This window comes from Callorhinchus milii, unplaced genomic scaffold (assembly GCF_018977255.1).
Source record: "Callorhinchus milii isolate IMCB2004 unplaced genomic scaffold, IMCB_Cmil_1.0 Scaffold21, whole genome shotgun sequence".
Lineage (NCBI taxonomy): Eukaryota > Metazoa > Chordata > Chondrichthyes > Chimaeriformes > Callorhinchidae > Callorhinchus > Callorhinchus milii.
The window spans coordinates 7,672,666-7,695,422 of NW_024704762.1; the positions used below are offsets into that span (position 1 = coordinate 7,672,666).

The window sequence follows — 22,757 nt, forward strand, 5'->3', positions numbered from 1 at the left end:
ATATTGGGCTGGCCAGTTCTCAAGCAAACGTTCCCCTTGACGCACCTTCACGTCAAATCGTTCAACTCAAGTGAATCATTGGCCGATGGTGCCCTCTAGTGAAGCAGGTTACGAATTGTAGTTCAATTGGCACACATGGCAGGTCAAGGGGCCATTGAGGACTAAAAATCCTAGGCAAGTCCACGTTCAACGAGTAGTGTGTTTCTCAGGTTGTCTTCTTGATTAAATATTATCTTGTTGCACATTCTCTTGTTGGCCGACTCACCGTAAAAAGTTGAGACGATTTCCTCTCTTTCCCAATCCTGATTTTATGCGAGTTCCACCACCAGGAATTCCCGGTCGGCAAAGTCTGGCACGAAAGACCGACCCGTCGAGCAAACAGCCTGGTCCAAACATGAATGGGACGTGTGTGTTTTTTTAAACATTCATTCTTTAATATTATTATTATTATTATTATTTAATCTGTGCAAATACATCTGACAATCGCAAGGGATTTCATTGGCACAGCGATGCATTTCGGAGCACAAGCAAACCAGCTGAGAATGAGAACAGGACGCAAACAGGAGCTACTGTAAAGTGTAGTGATTGTGTGCTGCGTAGTCAAACACCTACGAACAGTGCAGATGGAACAGTGGCAGGAAAGCCGAGTGTTCATTTTGTCCTGGTCACATCACAGCACATCAGTCAAGTGATAATTGGTGGGCTTGTAAATACCGTTCCCCCCACCTACCAACCCTAAATAGTTTAGCCAGGGCCTGCCTGTCCTGTGGGTGAAGAAATTCAAAGCTTGTGCAGTGTAACGGAGGCCAGGGTGGTCAGCTTCTCCCTCCCCATTCATCTCCCAATCAACTTCAGCATTTAAATAGGAAACCTGAGATTACGAAGCTTTAAAATCAATGGCTGGAATCAAAGAGATAAAAAGGCAACATCTGGAACTTGAAACCGAGGATTTTCTTCTCTTTTTTTTAAAAAGACAATTAGTGTTTCCGATTGCTTTTGGAACCATGATTGCCAAAGAGGGATTTGCTAATCGTCGAACGACGAATGTGTGTAAACATGGGGACGATCAGAAGAGTGTGACCAAAGGCTTGAGCTCGCAAGCATTGGTCTCAACAACAAATTGCACTTATATAGCGCCCTCCACGCATGGCAGTGTCTCGCGCTCAAGGGTCAGTTGTGCGTTGGGACTGTTCAATGGAACCTCAATGGGGTATTTGTGTGAGAGGGTGTGTGTGTGGGTGTGTATGAAGGGTGTACGTGTTTATGTAAGTGGTGGGATATGTGTGGGGGAATGCATTACTCCCATTGACTACATTCACCTTCATTCAACCGGTCATTGCATCTCACTCCCCCCACAATCATGATTCAAGGAGTCGTTGATTATCATAAGTGTGGTGCTGTGCGAGTTGAGCCCTCAGATACTGGACGGGGAAGAGATTCTTTCTCCACCTCCCCACCCACCCACCCAGCCCCTACCCGTCTGTATCACAGGTCTTTCCGTAAGTCTTTCTTGCAGGACATTTGGTAAACACCAATCAGGGAAGAGACAGATCCCATCAGCCCAACCAACCAATCGGGGAACTTTCCGCTCCACAGGAATCCAGCGGGCATCCAATGGATGGCGTTTCCCAGGTCGGACAGGTTGCTTATGATGTTCAGGATCTCTGCTCTCACCTCCATCTTGTAAACTTTCCTGCTGAAAGTTGGTGAATCCCTGAAAACAAGAGAGATTTGATTTACCTGCGGGCGGCACTAATCACCGGCTGATATCCCTCGTCCCAAATCTCTCGCCTGCTCCGCCACACTGCACAACATTGGCCTTCGCTTTTTGGGGAACAAGTCCCCAAAGTCTTTCTCCGTTACAGTGCTCCACCTTCACACTTTTCAGGCTCCGGCCTGTTCCATGTTCCCCTCCTGGCCCCCGCCCCACCATCGCTGGTCAGGCCTTCAGCCTCTCTGTCCCTACCCTTTGGAACTCCATCCCACAGTCCCTTCACTCGCTCCCTCCCTTGCCTCCTTCAAGACCAGTCTCGAGCACTCTCTTCTTCGATCACCCCATCCTACCCCAACCCTCCTTGCCTTCCACCCCTCCTGATCCCAACCCCTAGCTCAGGTGCAATTCCTTGACTGTCCAGTGCCTTGGGACGTCCTCCCGACATGAGAGGCGCTGTGTAAATGTAGTTTGTTGTTGTTTGTTGTTGTTTTCAGGAGTGAAACCATTTACACACATGCTCAGCCGACCACCACTTCAGCCGAGTGGCCTCCAGCTGCCTCTGGTTAACACCCACCATAACAACAACAACAACAAATTACATTTGTATAGTGCCCTTCGGGTGTAGTGTCACCGTACCCCACTTGGACATGACCCCGATTCTCGCTTTTCCTCAGGCGTTTGCGAAGCAGCAGTAGGGCTCGGAAGGATCTGCACAGAAAGACATGAGATGTCAAACAGTCACTGAAACACGAGATTTGTACCCACCTCTGCCTGTACAGTCACTTTACAGTATATTCCGTGAAGTGCTTTGGGATTTCTTAACGACACGATGAGGTGCTATATCAAACGCAAGGATTAATATTATTATTATTCACTGCATAACCACAAACCATCCGATAAATTAGCAGATGTATTCACAGCAAAAGCAGCAGCCAATTTGCGTACTGCAAATCGTCTAATCGTCCCCATGTTCGCACACAAATACTTCAGTAAATCACCAACTTATTTGGAGAGTAAACTCAGGAGAAATTCCCTTCTCTTTTCCGATAGTGTTACGGGATCTTTAACACCCGAACAGGTAGACAGGACCTCGATTTTAACATCTAACCTGAAAAACAGCCACCTCCACTATTGCAGCACTCTTTCCCAAGGACTGCGCTGGAATGTGGAGTTTGAACAAACAACTTCTGGATCAAAGGCCAGAGTATGACCAACTGACACCACCGCTACACATTGACAAAACAACCTTCGTAACTTTGGATCCAAGGCATCCAGCATCGATGCGTTGCTATTCAGATTTGCCTTTGCTTTTCATTTCTGCACCAGCCAGTCGCTCAGGGCTAAGCAGCCATTCAAATCACAGGCAAGGATCCCCCCACCGAAGTCTATCCAAGCAAATACTGTAGTACGTACAGAACTAAAACACTTCTCGAATAACCAAATCACCCAGTCTGGAAACAAAACATTTTTCCGTTTCATGTTTAGTTTCCTCCTAAAACTCTACCAACCTGTCCACTCCCTCCGCTCGACGGGTACTGGTTCACTCCACATCCCCTACACTGCTCACTCCACATCCCCACCCTGCTCACTCCACTGAGGTCTGAGGTCTATCTGAGGTCGGACCTTTAGCCTTTCTGCACCCACGCTCTGAACTCCATCCTGGAGCCCCTCCGCCTTGCTCCCTCCCTTGCCTCCTTCAAGGCCTGTCATTTCTTCGCCTGCACCTTTGGTCATCCTCTCCCCCCACCCCACCCCCCCCCACCCACCCTTGGTCTCCACCCGTCTCGACTCCAGTCCACAGGTCGGGTGCAAACCCTTGACTGTCCAGCACCTTGGAACATCCTCCCGACGTGAAAGGTGCTACAGTGTATAAATGCAATAATTTGTTGTTGTTTTGTGGCTGGGTTTCTTTATGGGATATCCCCCCCCCTCCCACCCCAACCTTTAATTCCACTGAAGGAGTGGGGTGGGTGGTGGTGGGGGGGTTGGGGAGGGGGAAAGAGAGAAGAAAGACTGACTCCAGTGGGGAAATGAAAGCAATATAAAGATTCAAGACGTAAGATAGCAGAGACGCATCTTATCAGGTTCTAGATTCTTAGGACTCACCGCACCACACCAGTGGCCAGTGCCAGACCCCACAGTAATGTAGTGGCTGTCCACCAGCCCTCTGCCTGGATACTGATAATGCTGGTGTCCGCAGCCCAGGCCAAATGTTCGCAGGGATAGTAGAGCTGGTCTGCGGCATTTATGATCACGGAACTCCAGCGAACAATACTGTCTTTTTCCTGCAGAAATGGCAGAACAAGAGATGTTAAAATCAGCCTCACTCCCCCGGACTAAGTTGGCCGCTGTCACAAATGGGGAGGGGGGCAGAGGGGGCGGAAAGCGGTGGGGGGGGGGGGTCGGGGGGGGGTATTCTAATTACATCTGTATAGCAACACTATAACGTGCATTTTTTTTGTATTTATATACACACACACACATTATTAGATATAACGTTTTAGATCCCTTTGAAAAAGATAACAACGAAGCGGTCGCTCAATTCACAACCGTTTTGTGCGCAATTGGCTGCCGTGTTTCGCCCACAGCACACACACACAGTCACTACACCTCACAGTGTATTCCGTGAAGCGCTTTGAGACGTCGCGATGACGCGATATCAAGTGCAATTATCATTATTATATTATATGAATGTAAAGTCACGTACACACACACACACACATATATATAACGTAAAGTCATATGTACATAATATATGACAACATATGTGTTATTATGGGCTCTCAACATTAGAGGGGGAACCCACAACCGTCTGACTCAGATGCAAGAACGCGACCGGCCACAGGGCGGCGCTGCGGGAGGAGGCGCTCTCTCACCTGAGCGCCCAGCCCGTACTCGCGGCACTGCAGGTACACGGACAGCGAGTCGAAGAGGCGCAGGACGGTCCTGCAGCCGCCGAGCTCCCGCGACAGCAGCAGCAGCCTCCGGCCCAGCGCCACCCGCTGCGGCCCGTCCGATGCCACCAGGAGGCCGCCGAACAGCCGCGACGCGTAACACGCCGTCCTGAGCGCGTTGTCCCGGCCCCTGTAGGACTCCATCGCCTGGGCTGCCGCCTCCATGGCCACCGCCGACGCCGGGGCGCTCCCTCCCCGCACCCGCCCCCCGACTGATCGACAGCGCCGCCGACCAATCAGCGTCTCTCAATCGCCCGGCCCGCCCTTGACCGACAGTCGCCAGCGACCATTGACAGCCTCGCCTTCGGCTGACCCGTCCCTGACTGACAGCGCCGCCGACCAATCAGCGCCTCTCAATCGCCTGGCCCGCCCTTGACCGACAGTCGCCAGCGACCAATGACAGCCTCGTCTTCGGCTGACCCGTCCCTGACTGACAGCGCCGCCGACCAATCAGCGCCTCTCACTCGCCCGGCCCGCCCTTGACCGACAGTCGCCAGCGACCAATGACGGCCTCGCCTTCGGCTGACCCGTCCCTGACTGACAGCTCCGCCGACCAGTCGCTGACTCCTCTGTCATGGACCCCGTCAGCCAATCACGTGGCGTCAAGTCGAATGATGGACGTATCGCTTAACCAATCCGAGTAGAGAGGGCGGGACATGGCCAGTGCCCTACTGGAGGCTGTTTTTTGTGTTGAGGGTTATTTTTTTGTGTTGAGGGTTATTTTTTTGTGTTGAGGGTTATTTTTTTGTGTTGAGTGTTAAAGCCAATGGAAAATATTTTATTATTTGTTTTGTTTTCTGTTCGGTTGTCGCGCCGTTGGCCGCCACGTTTGGCCCCCAAAGGCGTACAGTCGCGTGACGAGGCTCCAGATCAAATACGAGGATTATTATCATTGTCATTATACGTCAAATGGAATTAACGACCGCTTCGCACGACACAGTAGTTTTATGGCAAGAACCAAGGCTTAGTGGATCTTTGCACTGTAGGCTTTCAACCAGCAAATATAAGTTAATTTGCCGTGAACTGTTGACATAGGCATTAACCCACCACAGGGTTAATGGGAACCGAGTGAGCAGACGGAGTCATGTACAGCATCTGGACTCTGCTGTGCATTCCCCACCAAGTCCACAGAGTCCCCACTTATCTCCCCCCACCCAGGGCGGGGGTGGGGGGGGGGAGGGTGGAGGTCATTTTTTTGGGGGGTCAATACATTTGGTCCAGGACTTAAAAACGGCCTCGAAGCCAAGAGCGCAGCGGCAGGTGCGGCGACCAATTCGCGCACAGCTATGTCTCCCGAAAGCCCGTGGAAGTGAACGAGGGGTTTATCTGCGTGGGATCTCGAAAGATTACGTTGAGGGCGCAGGTGTGGGAATTCGGCTGAGGGAAGTACTGGAGTTGTAGAGAGGCAGGACTACAACAACAACAACAACAACAAGATTCCATTTATAAAGCGCCTTTCACGTCGGGAGGACGTCCCAAGGCGCTGCACAGTTGGGTCATGACCCGAGCATTGGGAAAATGGTCAGGGTGAGGGGAAGGGAGGGAGCGAGGAGGGGGGAAATGGTCAGGGTGAGGGGAGGGATGGGAGGGAGCGAGAAGGGGGAAGAGAGTCGAGAGGGGAGCTGAAGGCTCGGTCAAAGAGAAAGGTTTTGAGACTGGCCTTGAAGGAGGAGAGGCTACGAAATGCAAGCGTTGTTATTTGAAGGTCACAGCGAGGGTCTTCAAATCAGTCCACTAGACTTCTAGTAAACTGCACAACTGTGGGCATAATGACTGTGACGCCAAGTGGGTGAGAGGAAACAAGACAGCAGATATTTTGGATGACGAAAGCATTCAAGAAAAGGAAACAGAAGTTAGTTTAGTCCAACTCTTCACCAGTAGATTTATTTTTGCTTAGTCGAAAAACACCCCAATCTATTTCTGCTTCACTTTCAAAATAGTTCTACAGATAAATCTAATAAATAGAAAACCGGAACAAAAAAATACATTTAATTTAGTTTCTCTCAAGAAAATAAAGGCTACCTTTTGCTCGGGCATATGCAAGAATACATCTTTCACAAACGCAAAAGGAAAAGACAAGAAAAAAAAAATCACACCCCAAAACTATTCGTGAAAAGATCTCGTCGCACTGACCCGCAGTAACTAGAATATTTATGAAAGCACTTTGTGGTTTTGCTTCTTTTTTTTTTTGGTGAGTTCTACACTCGTTCGAGGTGAACAATATCAGTTGTGGGAGATGGAATACTGTCCCATTTCACCCTCTGACAATAATGCCCCTGATCCAACAGTATTCCATTTGCCCCCCACCCCGCACCCCCACCCCAGCCATTCTGTGGCTTCTCTTACGTGAGATTGACAAGTCAGTGCTGAATAAAAGGTCAATTTTGTGCTGTAAAACTCCCTCAAGCTCACTCATTTCAAACCGGGGACGTTAAGTCAGCAGAGAGGTCACTAAGGTGAAAGCAACCGAGCCTACAGCCCCGAGTGCCCTCCCATATATTCATTGCAATTTCATGAAAAGGTTGATTGTTCGGTTGATGGCTGTACAGAGGGAGCACTGTACATTGCCCAGATAGTTCGCCCGCAAAACACACGGTTAATCCACTTTACAATATTATCCTGTGATGTGCTTTGAGATGTACTTCCAACTCGCCCTGAAAGGAGCTATTACAAATTATTCATGATGTATCATTGTATTCATGCTGATTCAAGCATCGCTGCTCACAGGATGATTGTTGTGGGAGACTGACTCTCACTCCATCGAGGCGTCTGCAGTCTTTCAAACTGAATTGAGTTTCTGGCATTGGCCTGCATTTATTAGCAGCAATTACAGGCTTGCGAGCTAGAAACTGCAAGCAGTGTGTATGCACAGTGTCTTGGTCAGCAGATGCCACCCCTCCACCCTCCTCTATACAAGCCTGAGGTAAAGCTCCTGCATTCACCGGATTGTGGTGATGGGAACAATGGGAATATAGTAATGGTTTATGCTGACTGCAACCGCAGATTTAAACAAAACTATGCCTTCTGAAAAGCCAGTTTCCATCGCCGGCCTGTGCTGAATTAGTTGACCTCAGCCAGGGTTGCAAACAGGACTACAATTGTCCCCTAGTTTGGGGTGGAGGGAGGGGGAGTTTAGGGCTAATACCAGTCAGTGTTCCTATTCCTGATCGCTATCTGGTTCCTTCCTCCCCAATGGTGTGATAAAACAACTTGCATTTTAAGTCAGGCAAAGGAAGTGTCAGAACTCAACTGCGATGTCCCTCCCCGATTGAACTAACTGAACATTCCTACTGCATCCTCAACAAACGTAGCTTCTAACATTCTGACTATTATTGTAATAATAATAAAAACAACAACCATGGTGGCAGCTATTGCTTTTTCCTTGAACACTACATTCTGGGAAGGACAGACAAACAAGAGCCATCTTTTATTTCCCCCCAAAAACCCCACTTGACAGGTTCAGACACGATCAAGGCATCACAAGTCAAGCCAGTGGCCACCTTTAGCAAGTAGGAGAGATAAGAGTCATAGCGACTGCTCTGGGAGTGGGATTATAAATGATTCAGGGGCAATAAAGGAGCCTCTCACAGCTGCAGTGGAAGTGTCAAAAGCCCGGGTCAGGTCATCATTGCGATAACAATCAATGCAAATGAATCCTGAGCCGACGAGAGAGGGGGACTATCTGCCTGTACAACTTGTAGACCCACCATATTTTGCGTTAACTATCGCACCAAGTCTCCTTTAGTTTTGTGCTTTCAGCCCTAATAACATCACGTCGCACCATTTAATAAAACTTCTTTCATAAATAATTTTTAAAACGCATACAAACTTGCTTCTTTTAAGTAAAATAAATAAATGAGTTCCAATCCCTCTCTCCTCTCCCCTGTCCCTAACCCACGGTGATCAGGTGCTCTGCCCACATGAAGGACAAGCACTGGGGGTGAGGTACCTCAGAAGGAAAATGGAGCCAAATGGTGAGGGCAGTGAATTTTGGTCGCCATGCACTGCAGGAAGGAGGAGCAAAGGCTTGCACTGGCACAGCTGCTTCGAGACGATTACAAGTGGGGTCTCTCTATTCCGCAGATCCCAATACCAGTTGGTGAGAGAACTTCTTAAACCACCAAAACTCTTCAAACAACTTTTCACTGGACAGGTTCTTCTGGATGGTAACGGCACTGTCCAGACCATATGGACTTCACACAGAGCAAGAGAGCCACCCGTTTGATCCCTGTTCTGTAGGATTGAGTTTGGCTTCGATGACCTTCTTGGTTGACCAACCTATTGGTCCTTGCTGTTCAGGGGTGAACACGAGGCGTTCAAATGAGGTCCTGGTGGACGCCTGCCCTGGGGATCATCTTCCGATTGTCTTCAGGAGAGGAGTGGGAGGCGCATGAAATAAGAGGACCCTTTAAATCCAAGTCTCATTCATCCCAGTTAAAGGGGTTGGGAGTCAAAGCAAGCGAGTCTTCTTTGCCAATAATACCACCAATGAGCCACAGGCATCACTGCAGGCACTTATGCAGTACGCCTGTTGGGCCACTGAGGTCTGTGCCACATACACAAAAAAAAGTCTCAAAAGGCAGGAGCAGAAGGTGGATTGTAACAAAGAAGGTCACTTTGCATAGTTCCAAGGGCAATGGTGGTTATGGTGAGGGAATGATGGGACACAGTGCTCTGGCGTAGTCAACACCACCCGTCTACATGTGTACATTTCAAGGCTTGGAAGCCATTTGGACACTCGAGAAGTAGTTGTCAAAAGACAATTTGATCGATGAATGTAAGCTATGTACCTGAGAGAATCCCAGAGGCAAAGCAACACCCCGGTTACTGGTTGATATCTGGCAAAAACGCCGTCCCTGAACACAATGGAGGCTAGAAAGATCTCTCTGCCCAGAGTTGCGTCTTTGCATAAATATTACCAATAGCAACTGGCCAGCAAACTGTCGAGTCCTCCCTGACGCTGTGGGTGTCCTAAAGGGATAAGAAGTTCCAAGGGAAGAAGTGCATAGTCAGTGCGGTGAGGGGACGAGTGGGTTTGGTGGGCGGGCGAGATGTGGGCCATCAATCGATATCCTCTTAACCCCCACCCACCCCACCCGTTCACGTCAAATCTTCATCTCTGCTCAAGGGAAGGAGGTCAAGGATCATGCCACCCTACCCCAACCCTGAGATTGAACAAAGAACGAAGGAAGAAACAGGAGGAGGTGGTCGTTTTACATCAACACAGTCTCTCTCCTCCAGGGCTGGTTTGCAAGCGTTCGGTCAGACCTGCTGAGCAGCCACTTACACCTCTCTTTAGATTGTCTTTCCCAGCCAGAGGTACAGGTGACGTCCCAACATCCTTTAGGAAGGTGGTTTTCCGATGTCAACAGTCACTTTAGTGTAAAGGTGCATCTTCTCGACCTTTAACAGACGGTATTTGAGGGACTGGTATCCATCCAGGTGCTTTGTGAATTTCATCCGATTGTAAATGTCGTAACTGAAAGGGGATCAAAAGAATTTATTGCTCAACGAAAGTCCTCGTGTTTAATATAGACCCAATAACTCGAAATGCATCAAAGAGCCTCAGGGAAAATTGCGTCAGTGTGGTGAAATGTCACAGCAGCCAAAGTCCCAACAAACAGCTGAAAAGTGAATCACCCCATTCATTTTTTTATCTTGAGATCTGTTGGCCAAATCACTGGGAGAAACTCCCTTCTCTTTCAAAATAATGAGATCTTTTAACCACCTGTTCAGGTGGACATCAACGATCGCTACTAGAAAAGAGAAGGGCAATTTCTCCCGGTGTCCTGGCCAACAAGCCTCCAGATAAAACGATAACAACTTGCATTTATATTAGGGCGGGGCAGAGTCTCGGAGCGCTTAACACTAGCGGAGCCTGAAACCGAACTGGGAGGAGATGACCGTAAGCATGATCGAAGAGGAAGACTTTCAATCGTTATCTAAAAGAATCTTACTTCAGAGCTGTTTGCGGTTATTTACTTCAGAGCCGTGGGTGGGGCACTGCTGTGCTCACAAATGGCTAAAGCATTTGCCTATAAAAATTCGGCGATTCCCTGCAAAGCACTTCCAAAACAATTTGATGTTTTACGATCATATGAAATGGAAGACTTTAAGCGTCAGCGCAGTGGGGCTCTCACTTACTTCTTCGTATTGACCTCATTCCCTTTGTCTCTCTCGTGCTTTATCATCTTAGTCCGTCCGATGATCCGCTCGGGTCTCTCCACCTTCATCCCGCTCATCACCACCCTATGAGGTTCAGGGCAGACATGTTCCTGGTTAGAGGTGTCTGATGGGTTGTGTTTTGCAAACAGCAAGTACAATAACAACAACAACTTGCATTTATTTAGCAATTCCCATGCAGGGTAGCGTCCCAGAGTGCTTGATAGTGACGGAGCAGGATGTCAAGCGCAGCTCGAAGAGGAAGGTCTCCCACGTGGGAACAATGTACAGGGGCATTGCTTGAATCTGGTGTGTTTTGACCTTTTTATTTTTAATGTTTTACCTTTTGTACGTGTCGTCATCCTCGGTGCCCCAGCCCCAATAGCTGTTGGAGAAGCCGTTTATTTTCAGGTATTGCTCCTTTGTGAAGGCGACGATTCCACCAAAGTAACCCTCGTATGGCAACCTGGGTGAGGAAACAAGGGGGCAAGAGAGGGTGAGACAGAGAGAGAGAGAGAGAGAGAGAGAGAGAGAGCTAGCGAGCTCGAGCGTGAGAGTGAGAAAGAAAAATAGAGCAAGAATGAGAGAGACAGGGAGTGAGAGAGAAAGTGATGGAGAGTACAAGTGAGCAAGCAACACACACACACACACACACACACACCAATTACAACAACTTGCAATTAAGCAGGATAGTGTCTCGGAGCGGTTAACCGCAAATAGCCACTAAGAGAGAGTGAGCAAAGACCAGTAAGAGATAGGACGCTTACATACAATCCAGAGAGATGAAAGAAAAAGCGTGAGAAAGAGTGAATGAGTGAGAATCACAGAGAGAGAAAGAGAGAGATTCAAGGTTTGAGATGGACAGAGGAATATGTTTGCCTCACCTGAAGTTAAACTTGTCCATGGCTGAGGCCAAGTGGCGAGGCTGACTGGAGCAGCGGTACAGGTTCCTGTCATCCAGGGGGATGATGTCCACATCACTGAATATGAAGCAGTCGTAAGGAACATCCTTCAGAGCCTCCACAAAGCCCACGTTCAACAGCTTGGCGCGATTAAAGGTGTCCTTGCCCGCCTGGGGAGAGAGCAGCTAATCTCACATTCCGCCAAACAAAACCTAACTCAGCACCGGGGTGGGTGTGGGGGGGCCGGGGGGGGAAGAGAGGGAGGAAATAACTGCCGCGTTGCTACATGTCACCCACAAAATACAGTCACTCCACTTTACAATATATTCTGTGAAGTGCTTTGAAACATCTCATCGATGAGATAAGACACTGTATCAAATGCAGGTTATATTATTATTATTATTGTTAGGACGAGTACACATCCTTGCCTGTTTATTCAACTCTTGGTCCTACTAAGGATTTCAGTAAAAACCTATGAGAGAAATTTGCAGCGGTCCGGATAGATTGACTCTATTTATGTAGCATTTTACGGCAGACAGAATCTGGCAGATTGCTGAATTCTTTGACGTGGGTTTTGAAAGAAAACGTACAGAAAATGGGCTTCAGCAATCAAAGGCAGCATTTAGGAATTTGCCCATTTCTGGATGCACTGAATCGCTCCATCATTAAGAGTAAATCTAGACCCAGGTGCAAACTCTCCCCACAAGTCTCTCAGGGATAGAATTCAAGGAACACATTAAATAATAATATGTTTATGTGCTTTGCTTTCTTGGCCAGGTGTTTGGGGGTTGGAGGAGCGGTTGGAGGGGGTGGGGGGCGGTGAAGGAGCGTTAAAGGGAGGAGGTGTGGCGTAGAGGAGGTAGCCAGATTCCTGCTCGAAAATAATATCTCAGGATACATTATATAGTTTGGGACATGACATGTCAAGCGACTGCTAGGATGGTGAAAGATGAATTGGATGGACCTTGGTCTTCTTTTACCTAACACATTCTCATGTTCTTAGATAGGAAAAGTAGCTGATTTTTCACGAGCAAAAACTGGTTACGGTCACTGTCTGAGTTCAGCCCTGTCCTTCGGCTCAGAGGTGAGGGTGTAACCATTTGCAGCAAGTTGCCAGCATGGAGTGCAATGCACTTGCCCACCTGCTCAATGATGTAGATACCATAGTCTCCCTGCTGTCGACGCAGTATGGGGTGCAGGTAGTACAGCCAGTGTGTCAGATGATGGTCCCGGTTGCGGAAGGGGATGATGATGGCGATGTGTTGCAGGGCATTGCACTCTTTCGGTCTGTGGTGTCCCCCAAACTCCACGTAGGGGTTCAACTCAGCAATCTTCTCCAGGGAAAATTCCTCGTCGAACACGATCCTCAGAGGTCCGACTAATAATAATAATAATAACGATGGGAAAAACAGTGAGCTGAGTGATCCGTCCACTCCCGCATCAACACAGCAACAGCTTGACTAATTGATATCTTGCCCATAAAATACACAGGCAATCCACTTGACAATATGTTCTGTGAAGTGCTTTGAGATGTTCTTAACGACATGATAAGGTGCTAGATCAAGTGCAAGGATTAGTACTATGGTTCCTCACATTTGATAAGGCGACTGTAACCTCGAAACGCTTCAAAGCTTTTTACAGGTCAATGTCATCGGTGAATGTAAACACAGCAGCCAATTTGCCCACGGTATGTTCCTACAAGCAGCCATGTGGAGCATCACTGACCCAGACTCCCGAGTGAGAGAAACTCCCTGTGCCTTTTACAACAGTGTGTGGGGATTTTTAACATCTGTCTGTATGGGTCAAAGACCTGGCTCTTGAATCTCTGGGGAAAAACGACAGGTGATTTGGCAACAGTGGAGGGAAATATGCGGAGGCAAAAAAGACAAGCTTTTTCTGTCTCTAGTGAGTGCAGTTTATAATAATAATTATCCTTGCATTTAATTTGGTACCTTATCACATTGAGACGCTTATATTCTGTATGTTACCGTAAAAGTGAATCGATGGCATATTTTGTGGGCGAAACGTGGCGGCCCAAAATCTGTACTTGCTCTGTGACTTCAGTTCTCTCCCCCACCCCAACTTAAATGTTTCCCCCCCCCCCCTCCCCGCACCCCTCCCCACACCATTCTCACCGAGTTCTGGTGGAGTGTCCGGGCACTTGGGCATCTCTGTATTCTTGGTGGTCATGTTGGATTCTGTCACGTTGCTTTGAACCATGGCAAAGTCAGCATCTTGTCAACCAGAAAGTTCAAGAATACATATTATGGGGTTGTGGGTGTGTGTGCGCGAGCGTGTGTGGGTGTGTATGTGTGTGGGGGGGGGGGACGAGAACGTAAAGGTTACATTTGATTTATTTTATATTTAAATGCAAATCTACATGTAGTTATTTTTATTTAAAAAATGATTGCAAACAACAACACAAAATTACATTTGAGAAGCAGGGAGATCGAAACAGGACACCAGGAGAAAATCCATTCTCTTTTCAAGTAGTGCCTTCAATGGGATCTTTAATCTCCACCTCAAAAGGGTGACGGGACCTTGGGTTCACCAAATCATCTGAGGAACAACGCAGCCTACCCATCACGCACCGCTTTGTGAGCTCAAATTCCTTACGTGGGGTTTGAACCCACAGCTTTCCGAGTCAGAGACTTGAGAGTTACTGAGTGAGATATAGTTACATAGGAACAGGAGTAGGCCATTCAGCCCCACGAGCCCGTTCCGCCATTCTACAAGATCATGGCTGCTCTGTAACTCAACTCCAATCACCTGCCCTTGCCCCATATCTCTTGATACCCTTACCTAACAAGAGTGAAAGCCCACTCTCCATATAAATGTACATGTTCACAGAGCCCTGTTATCCACCTTGTGTTTCTTTCTTACAATGAATTTTCATTTTCTGTTGCAAATGAGTCGAGTGCACCAAATGTCAGTCAGATACCAGTAACTTCCCCCTCACTCCATCCCTGTTATGGAAAATGTGGCGCCAAACATGGCGACAGATCATGATGGTGCTCGCTCGCTCACATTAAATACAGCGTCTGAATACAGTTAAACACTTGTACCAAATACAATGAAGTACTTCTAAATCTAATGATCATCAATCTTCCACACGTTTCTGTTATTGTTCAGGGGATTGTGTGTGTGTGTAAAAAAACATGGGTTTGGGGGGGGGGGGGGGGTGGGTGGTAACCTGACTTTGTGAACATCCTGCAGAACTTCAGTTGACCCGGTCTGGGCTATGACCAGACATAGGTTTCATTTACTGCATTTATTTAATGTCAACTACTACAGTTTCATCAAAAACAGCCTGACAATTTTCAGTGTGTGGTTTCATTTGATCAGTTTGTTTTTGGGGGGGGAGGGGCGTTAGCCGGTTGCTTTCCATCTGTGTCACATCCCCAGTTGACCCCTCCCCCTCAAAAAAAAGCCCAAAACAACACTGAACCATTTAGATGCACGAGCCACTTCTAAACATAGCGTACTAGAATTCTCTTTACCTGAAATCCTCACAAAATGCATTGATTCATTCCTCTTTGCAGATCCATTGGAGCTCCACCAACTCTGGGAGATTAATGAAACTGGACAGGGAGGAAGGGAGGGAAAGAGAGAGAGAGAGAGAGAGAGAGAGGGAAAAAAAAGTGATAACTAGCAGGAATCTTGTTAGCGGCATCCATTGCCGTTAATTTCTGTGCATCTGGAATGCAATGCACACTCTCCAAGGAAACAACACCCTGCCCACGAGGTTCAAAAAAGCTTGATAGCACTGGAATGATTGACTCGCCCAAACCGCATAGCTTGTCAATTGCAGCCACCGCCTGGCGAGCTTCTAGCTGGTACCATTCTACTTATTAGGGCTTTGGCTGGCAGGGGTTAACAGGAGCCAAGCGGAAAGAATCCCTGTCTACAGTGGTTGGCCTGCCCTCCCCACTGCTGCCCCCCTCCACCCAACCACCATCCCACCCCGAGCCAAGCTGGCTACTCTGTCATTGGTAGCGCCTCGGAATACCACAGGCTTATTAGGGCTTTGGCTCGGTGGGTTAACAGGAGCCAAGTGTTCTGGCTCTGGAACAAGATACCGAGAGCGCCACAGGGTGTTGACTTGATTCTGAAATTCTAAGCACAGTTAGTTCACATAATCCCGCTCTTCTGTTTTCTCCCTCCTGGACCTTCTTATATGTCTCCTCTTCAAGTATCTATCTAATTCTCCTCCCACCCCACAAAAAAGGGACTGCTTGAGCAATAACAACTTGCATTGTTATAGCACCCTTCACGCAGGCCAGTGAGGGCCTCGGAGCGCACATCAACGGTTTGCGGAAAACGATTACCGCCAACATGTGTGTGGAGTCAATCCCTTTAATTCTCTCTGTCGCCATCCTTTAAACATCTGTTCTGAAAACCCTCCAATTCGCTGGAGCTTTATTGTCGGGTCAAGTTGACACGACGCAGAACCAACGCAGATTGAGGAAACAAAAGTATGGATGTTGTTCTTTGAAAACAAACCAATTCAATCTCTGGTTTCCGTTAATCAGATTGAATCTCTGCCAAATTCTCTGTAGCAAGTGGAGCTTTTTTCTCCTTTCCCCCCCTCCCCAAAGATTAATGGCGTGTGGCCGCAAACACTGCAAATGAAGCAAGCAAGCCATCACTTAATAATTAAACAGAGCAGACCAATGTCGTGTGTGTGTATGCATGTGTTTGTGTAATCGTGTGTGTGTATGTTTGCGTGTGCATGAGTTTGTTTAAGTGTACGTGTACGTATGTGTGTACGCGAGAGAGAGAGAGAGAGATTGAGTAAGAGGCAAGGAAGTGGTCTATAGGGCAACAAGAAGTGACCCCCCGAACATTCAGACCAGTTTCGCTAAATCTGTGTTCAAACAATAGTGTGTTTGCAGATTTTCTTTCTTGATGGAATACGCTTCGATTTGTGGCGTAAACCAGGAAATATTCCATCAAGAAAATTCAGCTTGCTGGTCGACCCGAAAAGGTCAACAGAAAGAGGAAGCAGAAAAAAAATTATCAACTGGCTCTATAAGGAATTGAATTAGCCACCCACACAATGACTCACCATTTTGTCTGTTATACATCTCACAGAGATTAAGTAGGATAATTACATTAATATAGTGACTGTTGTCAAAGTACTTCACTTACACTAATACTGTAAAGTGTAGTGACTGTCGCATTTCTGGTCAAAGGTGGGAGCCAATTGTTAGATGACAATTCCCAGAAACAGCCTTGTAGTGAATGATTCATTTATCAGGAGGATTTGATCAACCAGAAAATCAGGAAAAACAAAAACTCCCAATAGTCTCACGGGATCTTTAACATCTGACTGGCTTCACTTTGTAAGGCATCACCTGAAAACCGTCACCTACCATAAAAACACTCACCAAGGCTAAGTGTTAGTTTGGAATTATAGTAATCTTAATAATCCTTGCACTTGATCATGCTTTAAGGCACCTTATTACGTTGTTGAGACACCTCTCAACGTTCATCGCAGAATATATTGTAAAGCTAATTGGCCATTTATTTTCTGGGTGAAACGCAGCAGCCAATTGTGCACAGCAGCGTCCCCACAAACAGTCGTGGATTGAGTGACCAAAATGTTGTTATATAAACGCACAATCCCTAATCTGAACCCTAGGGGTATACTGACTCATCCCAGGATGAGTATTTAATGGATCTTGGCACTGGGGCGGAAATCAAACCCTCTTTTCCTGGAGGCACTGATTCAGGCTGGGGTATAGTTCAACGGGCACCAGGCACTCTCTATAATAATAATCCTTGCATTTGATATAGCGCTTTTCACGTCGGGAGGACGTCCCAAAGCGCTTCACAGAACACACTGTAAAGTGAATTGACTGTATATTTATGGGCGAACGCGGCAGCCAATTGCGCACAGCAATGTCCCACAAACAGTCGTAGATTGAAAATTTATTGTTGTTTTGGGTTTTGGAGGGATTATGTACCTAACACAAGAGCCAGCAGCTCGCCATTAAGCTTTGGCAGAGAGATTCAGGCCTTGCTATGGCCTGTGGCACAGACAACAAGAGCCAAATGGTCTCTGTCCGCGTTAACAATTTTTTAAACTTTACCTCAACAGCTTCGCAAAGCCCTATACAACCGGGAATTGCGACACTGCTGTGCGCAAATCAGCTGCCACATTCGCCTACAGAATACACAGGCACTACACTTGGTGTAGAATTAATAACACAATACACAGTATTCATAGTAAATCCAGTCAAGCTCCTTGTGATACATCCTGACATGAAAGACACTTGTATCAAAGGCACCGATTGTTATGATTATTGTAACAACAAGTCATTGTATCTTACGCGAAGTAAAAACATCTCAAGCGCTTCACGGCGACTGAGGATCAGGGAGCAGAGGCAGGAGAATTTAAGACCGTTGATCAAACGCACGGATCCAAGATAGAGTTTTAAGAGGTTTTTGGAAGCGGGAAGAAAATGTACACTTTAAAAGTATGTTCCAGACAACGAGAACATTGCGAGTAAAATCTCAGCTACCGATGATGCACTGGGTCGAGGCATATGCATATAATAAAGTAGTTAAAACGTCACATCTACACAATAAACAACAAGATTACATTTCTATAGCGCCTTTCACATCAGGAGGATGCCCCAAGGCGCTGGAATGTATTCAGTCAATTCACTTTACAGTATATCCGGTGAAGAACTTTGAGACGTCTCAATGATGTGACGAGGCGCTGTATCACGTGCAACGTTTATTATTATCTTTGCATTGGGCCTTATCACATTGTCGAGATGTCTCAAAACTTCACCACATATATCGTAGAATTCAATGATTGCGTAGTCTGTAGAAGAATTTCATGTGTGTGAGGGTGGGGGGTGTGATGAAATCACGGGGTGGGTACATAATACAGGCGAAGGGGGAAATCATACTTATGGGTTGGGGGTTGGGAGAAAGAGGTATCCACAGCAAACAAAATAATAAAGGGGGTGAAAAAGGTAGAAATGGAGGTGGTTTCCTTACTCCACACGCCTCTGTTTACCTGGCGGTAAGTCGGAACCCGGTTGTTAAGTCAATTGGTGGATCGTTTTTCGGGGGTAATAATCCCTTCAAAATAAATAATAATTTGTTCACTCAATGTATGACTGTTTGTGGGGACGCTGCTGTGTGCCAGCCGGGTTCGCCCACAAAATACGCAGTCAATCCGCTCGACAGTATATCCCGCGAAGCGCTTTGAGACGTCTCGACGAAGTGATCGGGTGCTGTATCAAACGCAAAGTTTATTATTATTATTATTATTATTCATTGCTATTAGTAAATAATCCAAGCAACGACAAAACAAAGACACGAATGAAAGTGAGGGGGACAAAGGCACGAGAGAGGAAACGCGATCCAAGCAATCTCATTCTAACCCGACGACCTAGAAGAAATAACCTTTGCGAAGATATTTTCCACCTCCATCTTACGCAACTCCTTTCTTAAAGTGTGGTTTCACAGGGAGAGGTTGATAATCCTTCCTCCCCCCTCCCCCACCTTCTCTCTCCACCCCCCACCCCCTTCTTTGCAATCTGCAAAGATCTCTCTTCAGCTCAATAATGACTATAAATAAAAAGTCTTAAGGCTTTCTCTTTCACTCAAATAACCACCTCTCTGTGGATTTTGCTCATAAAACAACACAATAGAGGAATATAAATATTATAATATTTATGTATATCTAAATCGGATATATATATATACACATACACACAATAACAACAAAAATGAACATAGGAATACAGTGCAGCCATTTTCAGCCAACAGAAACCTAAAAGGAAAAGGACAAGAGATACTCCCACACACCCAGAGCCAAGCAAACAGGGAGAGAGAGACAGGGGGAGAGAGAGAGACAGGGGGAGAGAGACAGGGGGAGAGAGAGAGAGAGACAGGGAGAGAGAGACAGGGGGAGAGAGAGAGAGAGACAGGGAGAGAGAGAGACACAGGGGGAGAGAGAGAGAGACAGGGAGAGAGAGACAGGGGGAGAGAGAGAGAGACAGGGAGAGAGAGACAGGGGGAGAGAGAGAGACAGGGAGAGAGAGACAGGGGGAGAGAGAGAGAGACAGGGGGAGAGAGAGAGAGACAGGGAGAGAGAGACGGAGAGAGAGAGACAGGGAGAGAGAGGGACAGGGAGAGGGAGAGACAGGGAGAGAGAGACGGAGAGAGAGAGAGACAAGGGGAGAGAGAGACAGGGGGAGAGAGAGAGAGAGAGACAGGGAGAGAGAGACAGGGGGAGAGAGACAGGGGGAGAGAGAGAGAGAGAGCAGGAGGAGAGAGAGAGAGAGAGACAGGGAGAGAGAGAGACAGGGAGAGAGAGAGACAGGGGGAGAGAGAGAGAGAGAGCAGGAGGAGAGAGAGAGAGAGCGACAGGGGGAGAGAGAGAGAGAAAGGGGGAGAGAGACAGAGAGAGACAGGGAGAGAGAGACAGGGAAACAGGGGGAGAGACAGGGAGAGAGACAGGGAGAGAGAGAGACAGGGAGAGAGAGAGAGGGAGAGAGAGAAAGAGAGATAGACAGCGAAACAGTGAGAGGGCGAGACAGACACAGACAGACACAGACAGACAGACAGACAGACCCACAGACAGTTACCTGCGCTGGAGTTGGGTCTCTCGGTGTCGGGTTGGTATCTGTTCCAGTCCTTCAGATTACTGCTGTTGTAAACCAACGCGCAAAAGAGCACCGACAGTACACACAGTGTAATAAACAGCCGCCACTTCATTTTGTTTTCAGGACACAGTCACTCACTCACATCCCCCACTTCCCCTTCACTGCTCTTTCCTCACCCCACAGCCCCACAGCCCCCCTCCCCCCCCCCCCCCTCCCCTCCCCTCCCTCCCCCTCCCTCCCCCCTCCCCTCCCTCTCCCTCCCCCTCTCTCTCTCCCCCTCCCTTCTCTCCCCCTCCCCCTCTCTCCCCCTCCCCCTCTCTCCCTCTCCCCCTCCCTCTCTCCCCCTCCCCCTCTCTCTCTCCCCTCCCTTCTCTCCCCCTCCCCCTCTCTCCCCCTCTCCCCCTCTCTCTCTCTCCCCCTCCCTTCTCCCCCCCTCTCTCTCTCCCTCTCCCCCTGTTTCAGGCCACAAGCGAATCCGGATCAGCCTTAACTTCTCCTGGAATCCCAACTGCGGAAGCAGCAGAGCTCAGTTTGCAGAATTGCGCAATGTGCCTCTTCCCATTTCGCTTCGCTGTGGCGGAGTCGCGTCTGTTTCTGTCTGTGTGTCTGTGTCTGTGTGTGTGTCTGTGTGTGTGTCTCTCTGCGTGTCTCTCTGTGTCTGTCTGTCTATCTGTGTGTGTGTGTCTGTGTCTCTGTCTGTGTGTGTGTCTGTCTATCTGTGTGTGTGTGTGTCTGTGTGTGTGTCTCTGTCTGTGTGTGTCTGTGTGTGTGTCTGTCTATCTGTGTGTGTGTCTGTCTGTCTATCTGTGTGTGTGTCTGTCTATCTGTGTGTGTGTCTGTCTATCTGTGTGTGTGTCTGTCTATCTGTGTGTGTGTCTGTGTGTGTGTCTGTCTATCTGTGTGTGTGTGTGTCTGTGTGTGTGTCTGTCTATCTATGTGTGTGTGTGTCTGTCTATTTGTCTGTGTGTGTCTCTGTCTGTGTGTGTGTCTCTATCTGTCTGTGTGTCTCTGTCTGTGTGTGTTTGCAGTCAGTCAGTGCAGGGATCCTGGTGGCCTCCTCTCACACTCTCTCTCTTGATGTCCACCAGAGATCTGAGCAGAACACAGCCCTCAGTGAACCACAGATCCATTGGGAGTTGTGACTTATTTGACACACAAAACCAGCCTCACTTCACTCACTCTCTCACCACTCCCTTTCCCGTACTTCATCCATCTCCTCCTACTCTATTCCTGCTTCCTCTCCTTCTTCCTGCCTGGAAAGCACTGATTTCAGCCTGGAGCCCAGTTCTACACAACAACAACAAAATTACATGTAGAGCGCCTTTCACGTCGGGAGGACGTCCCATAGCGCTGGGTTCGGATTCACTTGCAACGAGAGAGGGAGGGAGGGCGAGAGGAGAGGAGGTGGGGTGAGGAAAGAGAAGTAAAGGGGAGGGTGGGTTCTGCGTCTGTGTTTTAAAAACAAAATGAAGTGGCAGCTCTTTATTCCAAAGTTCTACTTCCCTATCAGCGTCTTGGGGAAGTCCCCTCCCGACGTGAAAGGCTCTATATAAAATGTAATCTGTTGCTGTCGTTGTTGTTGCTGTATTTTTGCTTCCCCCACACACACGCACACGCAAACACACACAATCTCCAATGGCGATTTATCACTTGTGAGCTTTGACTGCGCCTTGAGACGTCTTGCCGACATGAGAGGCGCCTGTACGAGTGTAATTTGCTGACACGGATGGGGTATTTGAGCGATGGCAGGGTAATTTAATTAGAAACTGGTCATCCGCTTCGCGGCTGTTTGTGAGACGTCGCTGTCTGCAAAGTGGCCGAGGCGTAGCTTACAAAATACACAGTCACTACACTCGACAGTAAATCCCGTTAAGCCTTTTGAGACATCCTCCCGACATGAAAGGCCCCTTAGCGAATGCAAGGATTATCACAACATTTTATTCTGTCTCCAGGATGGACTCATTTTGCCTTCTGTCAATGACTGAAAATTCTCTCAATAAATTCATTTCAGGACCTCTGTAAATGATTCCATTCCATTAATACCTAATCCAGAGTATTGCTCATGTATATAAATTTGTCCTTTCCTCTGCGCATTGTAATTGAATGAATCTCAACACACGAGCAATTTTATGGCTCTAATTCTTAGCAAAACATATCCTAACTGCACACTTGCAATCCACTGACTGACCCAACTGGGAGATTGTGAAGGTTTATGCAGCAATAAGGAAGTAAATACAATGCAATACTATTCACATTTCTATAGAGCCTTCACACCCTGGGTGGAAAGCGCTTCACAGAATATACTGTAAAGTGGCCTAACTATGTATTCTGCGGGCGAAACCCAGCAGCCAGTTTGCACACAGCGATGTCTGACAAACAGCCATGGAGTGGGGGA

The 22,757-nt window shown here is 47.8% G+C and overlaps 2 protein-coding genes across 3 annotated transcripts; both read right to left on the reverse strand.

The window, feature by feature from the left end:
* Window positions 1-1,474: 1,474 nt before the first annotated feature.
* On the reverse strand, window positions 1,475-4,865 carry pex11g (peroxisomal biogenesis factor 11 gamma). Its single transcript, XM_007898791.2, has 4 exons — window positions 4,591-4,865; window positions 3,821-3,999; window positions 2,351-2,422; window positions 1,475-1,714 (listed from the first exon to the last, which is right to left on the reverse strand). The coding sequence occupies exons 1-4, from the start codon at window positions 4,831-4,833 to the stop codon at window positions 1,486-1,488; spliced, it is 723 nt and encodes a 240-aa protein (XP_007896982.1). The 5' UTR covers window positions 4,834-4,865; the 3' UTR covers window positions 1,475-1,485.
* A 1,656-nt stretch (window positions 4,866-6,521) lies between these two features.
* LOC103181973 (beta-1,4-galactosyltransferase 2) lies at window positions 6,522-20,516 on the reverse strand. 2 transcript variants are annotated; one of them, XM_007898794.2, is made up of 8 exons: window positions 20,345-20,516; window positions 15,233-15,313; window positions 13,868-13,966; window positions 12,875-13,110; window positions 11,715-11,902; window positions 11,174-11,296; window positions 10,813-10,917; window positions 6,522-10,147 (listed from the first exon to the last, which is right to left on the reverse strand). In XM_007898794.2, the coding sequence occupies exons 1-8, from the start codon at window positions 20,472-20,474 to the stop codon at window positions 10,012-10,014; spliced, it is 1,098 nt and encodes a 365-aa protein (XP_007896985.1). In that variant the 5' UTR covers window positions 20,475-20,516; the 3' UTR covers window positions 6,522-10,011. The 2 variants fall into 2 exon arrangements, with proteins under 2 accessions (XP_007896985.1, XP_042198621.1); XM_042342687.1 differs by lacking the exon at window positions 15,233-15,313.
* Window positions 20,517-22,757: the final 2,241 nt, after the last annotated feature.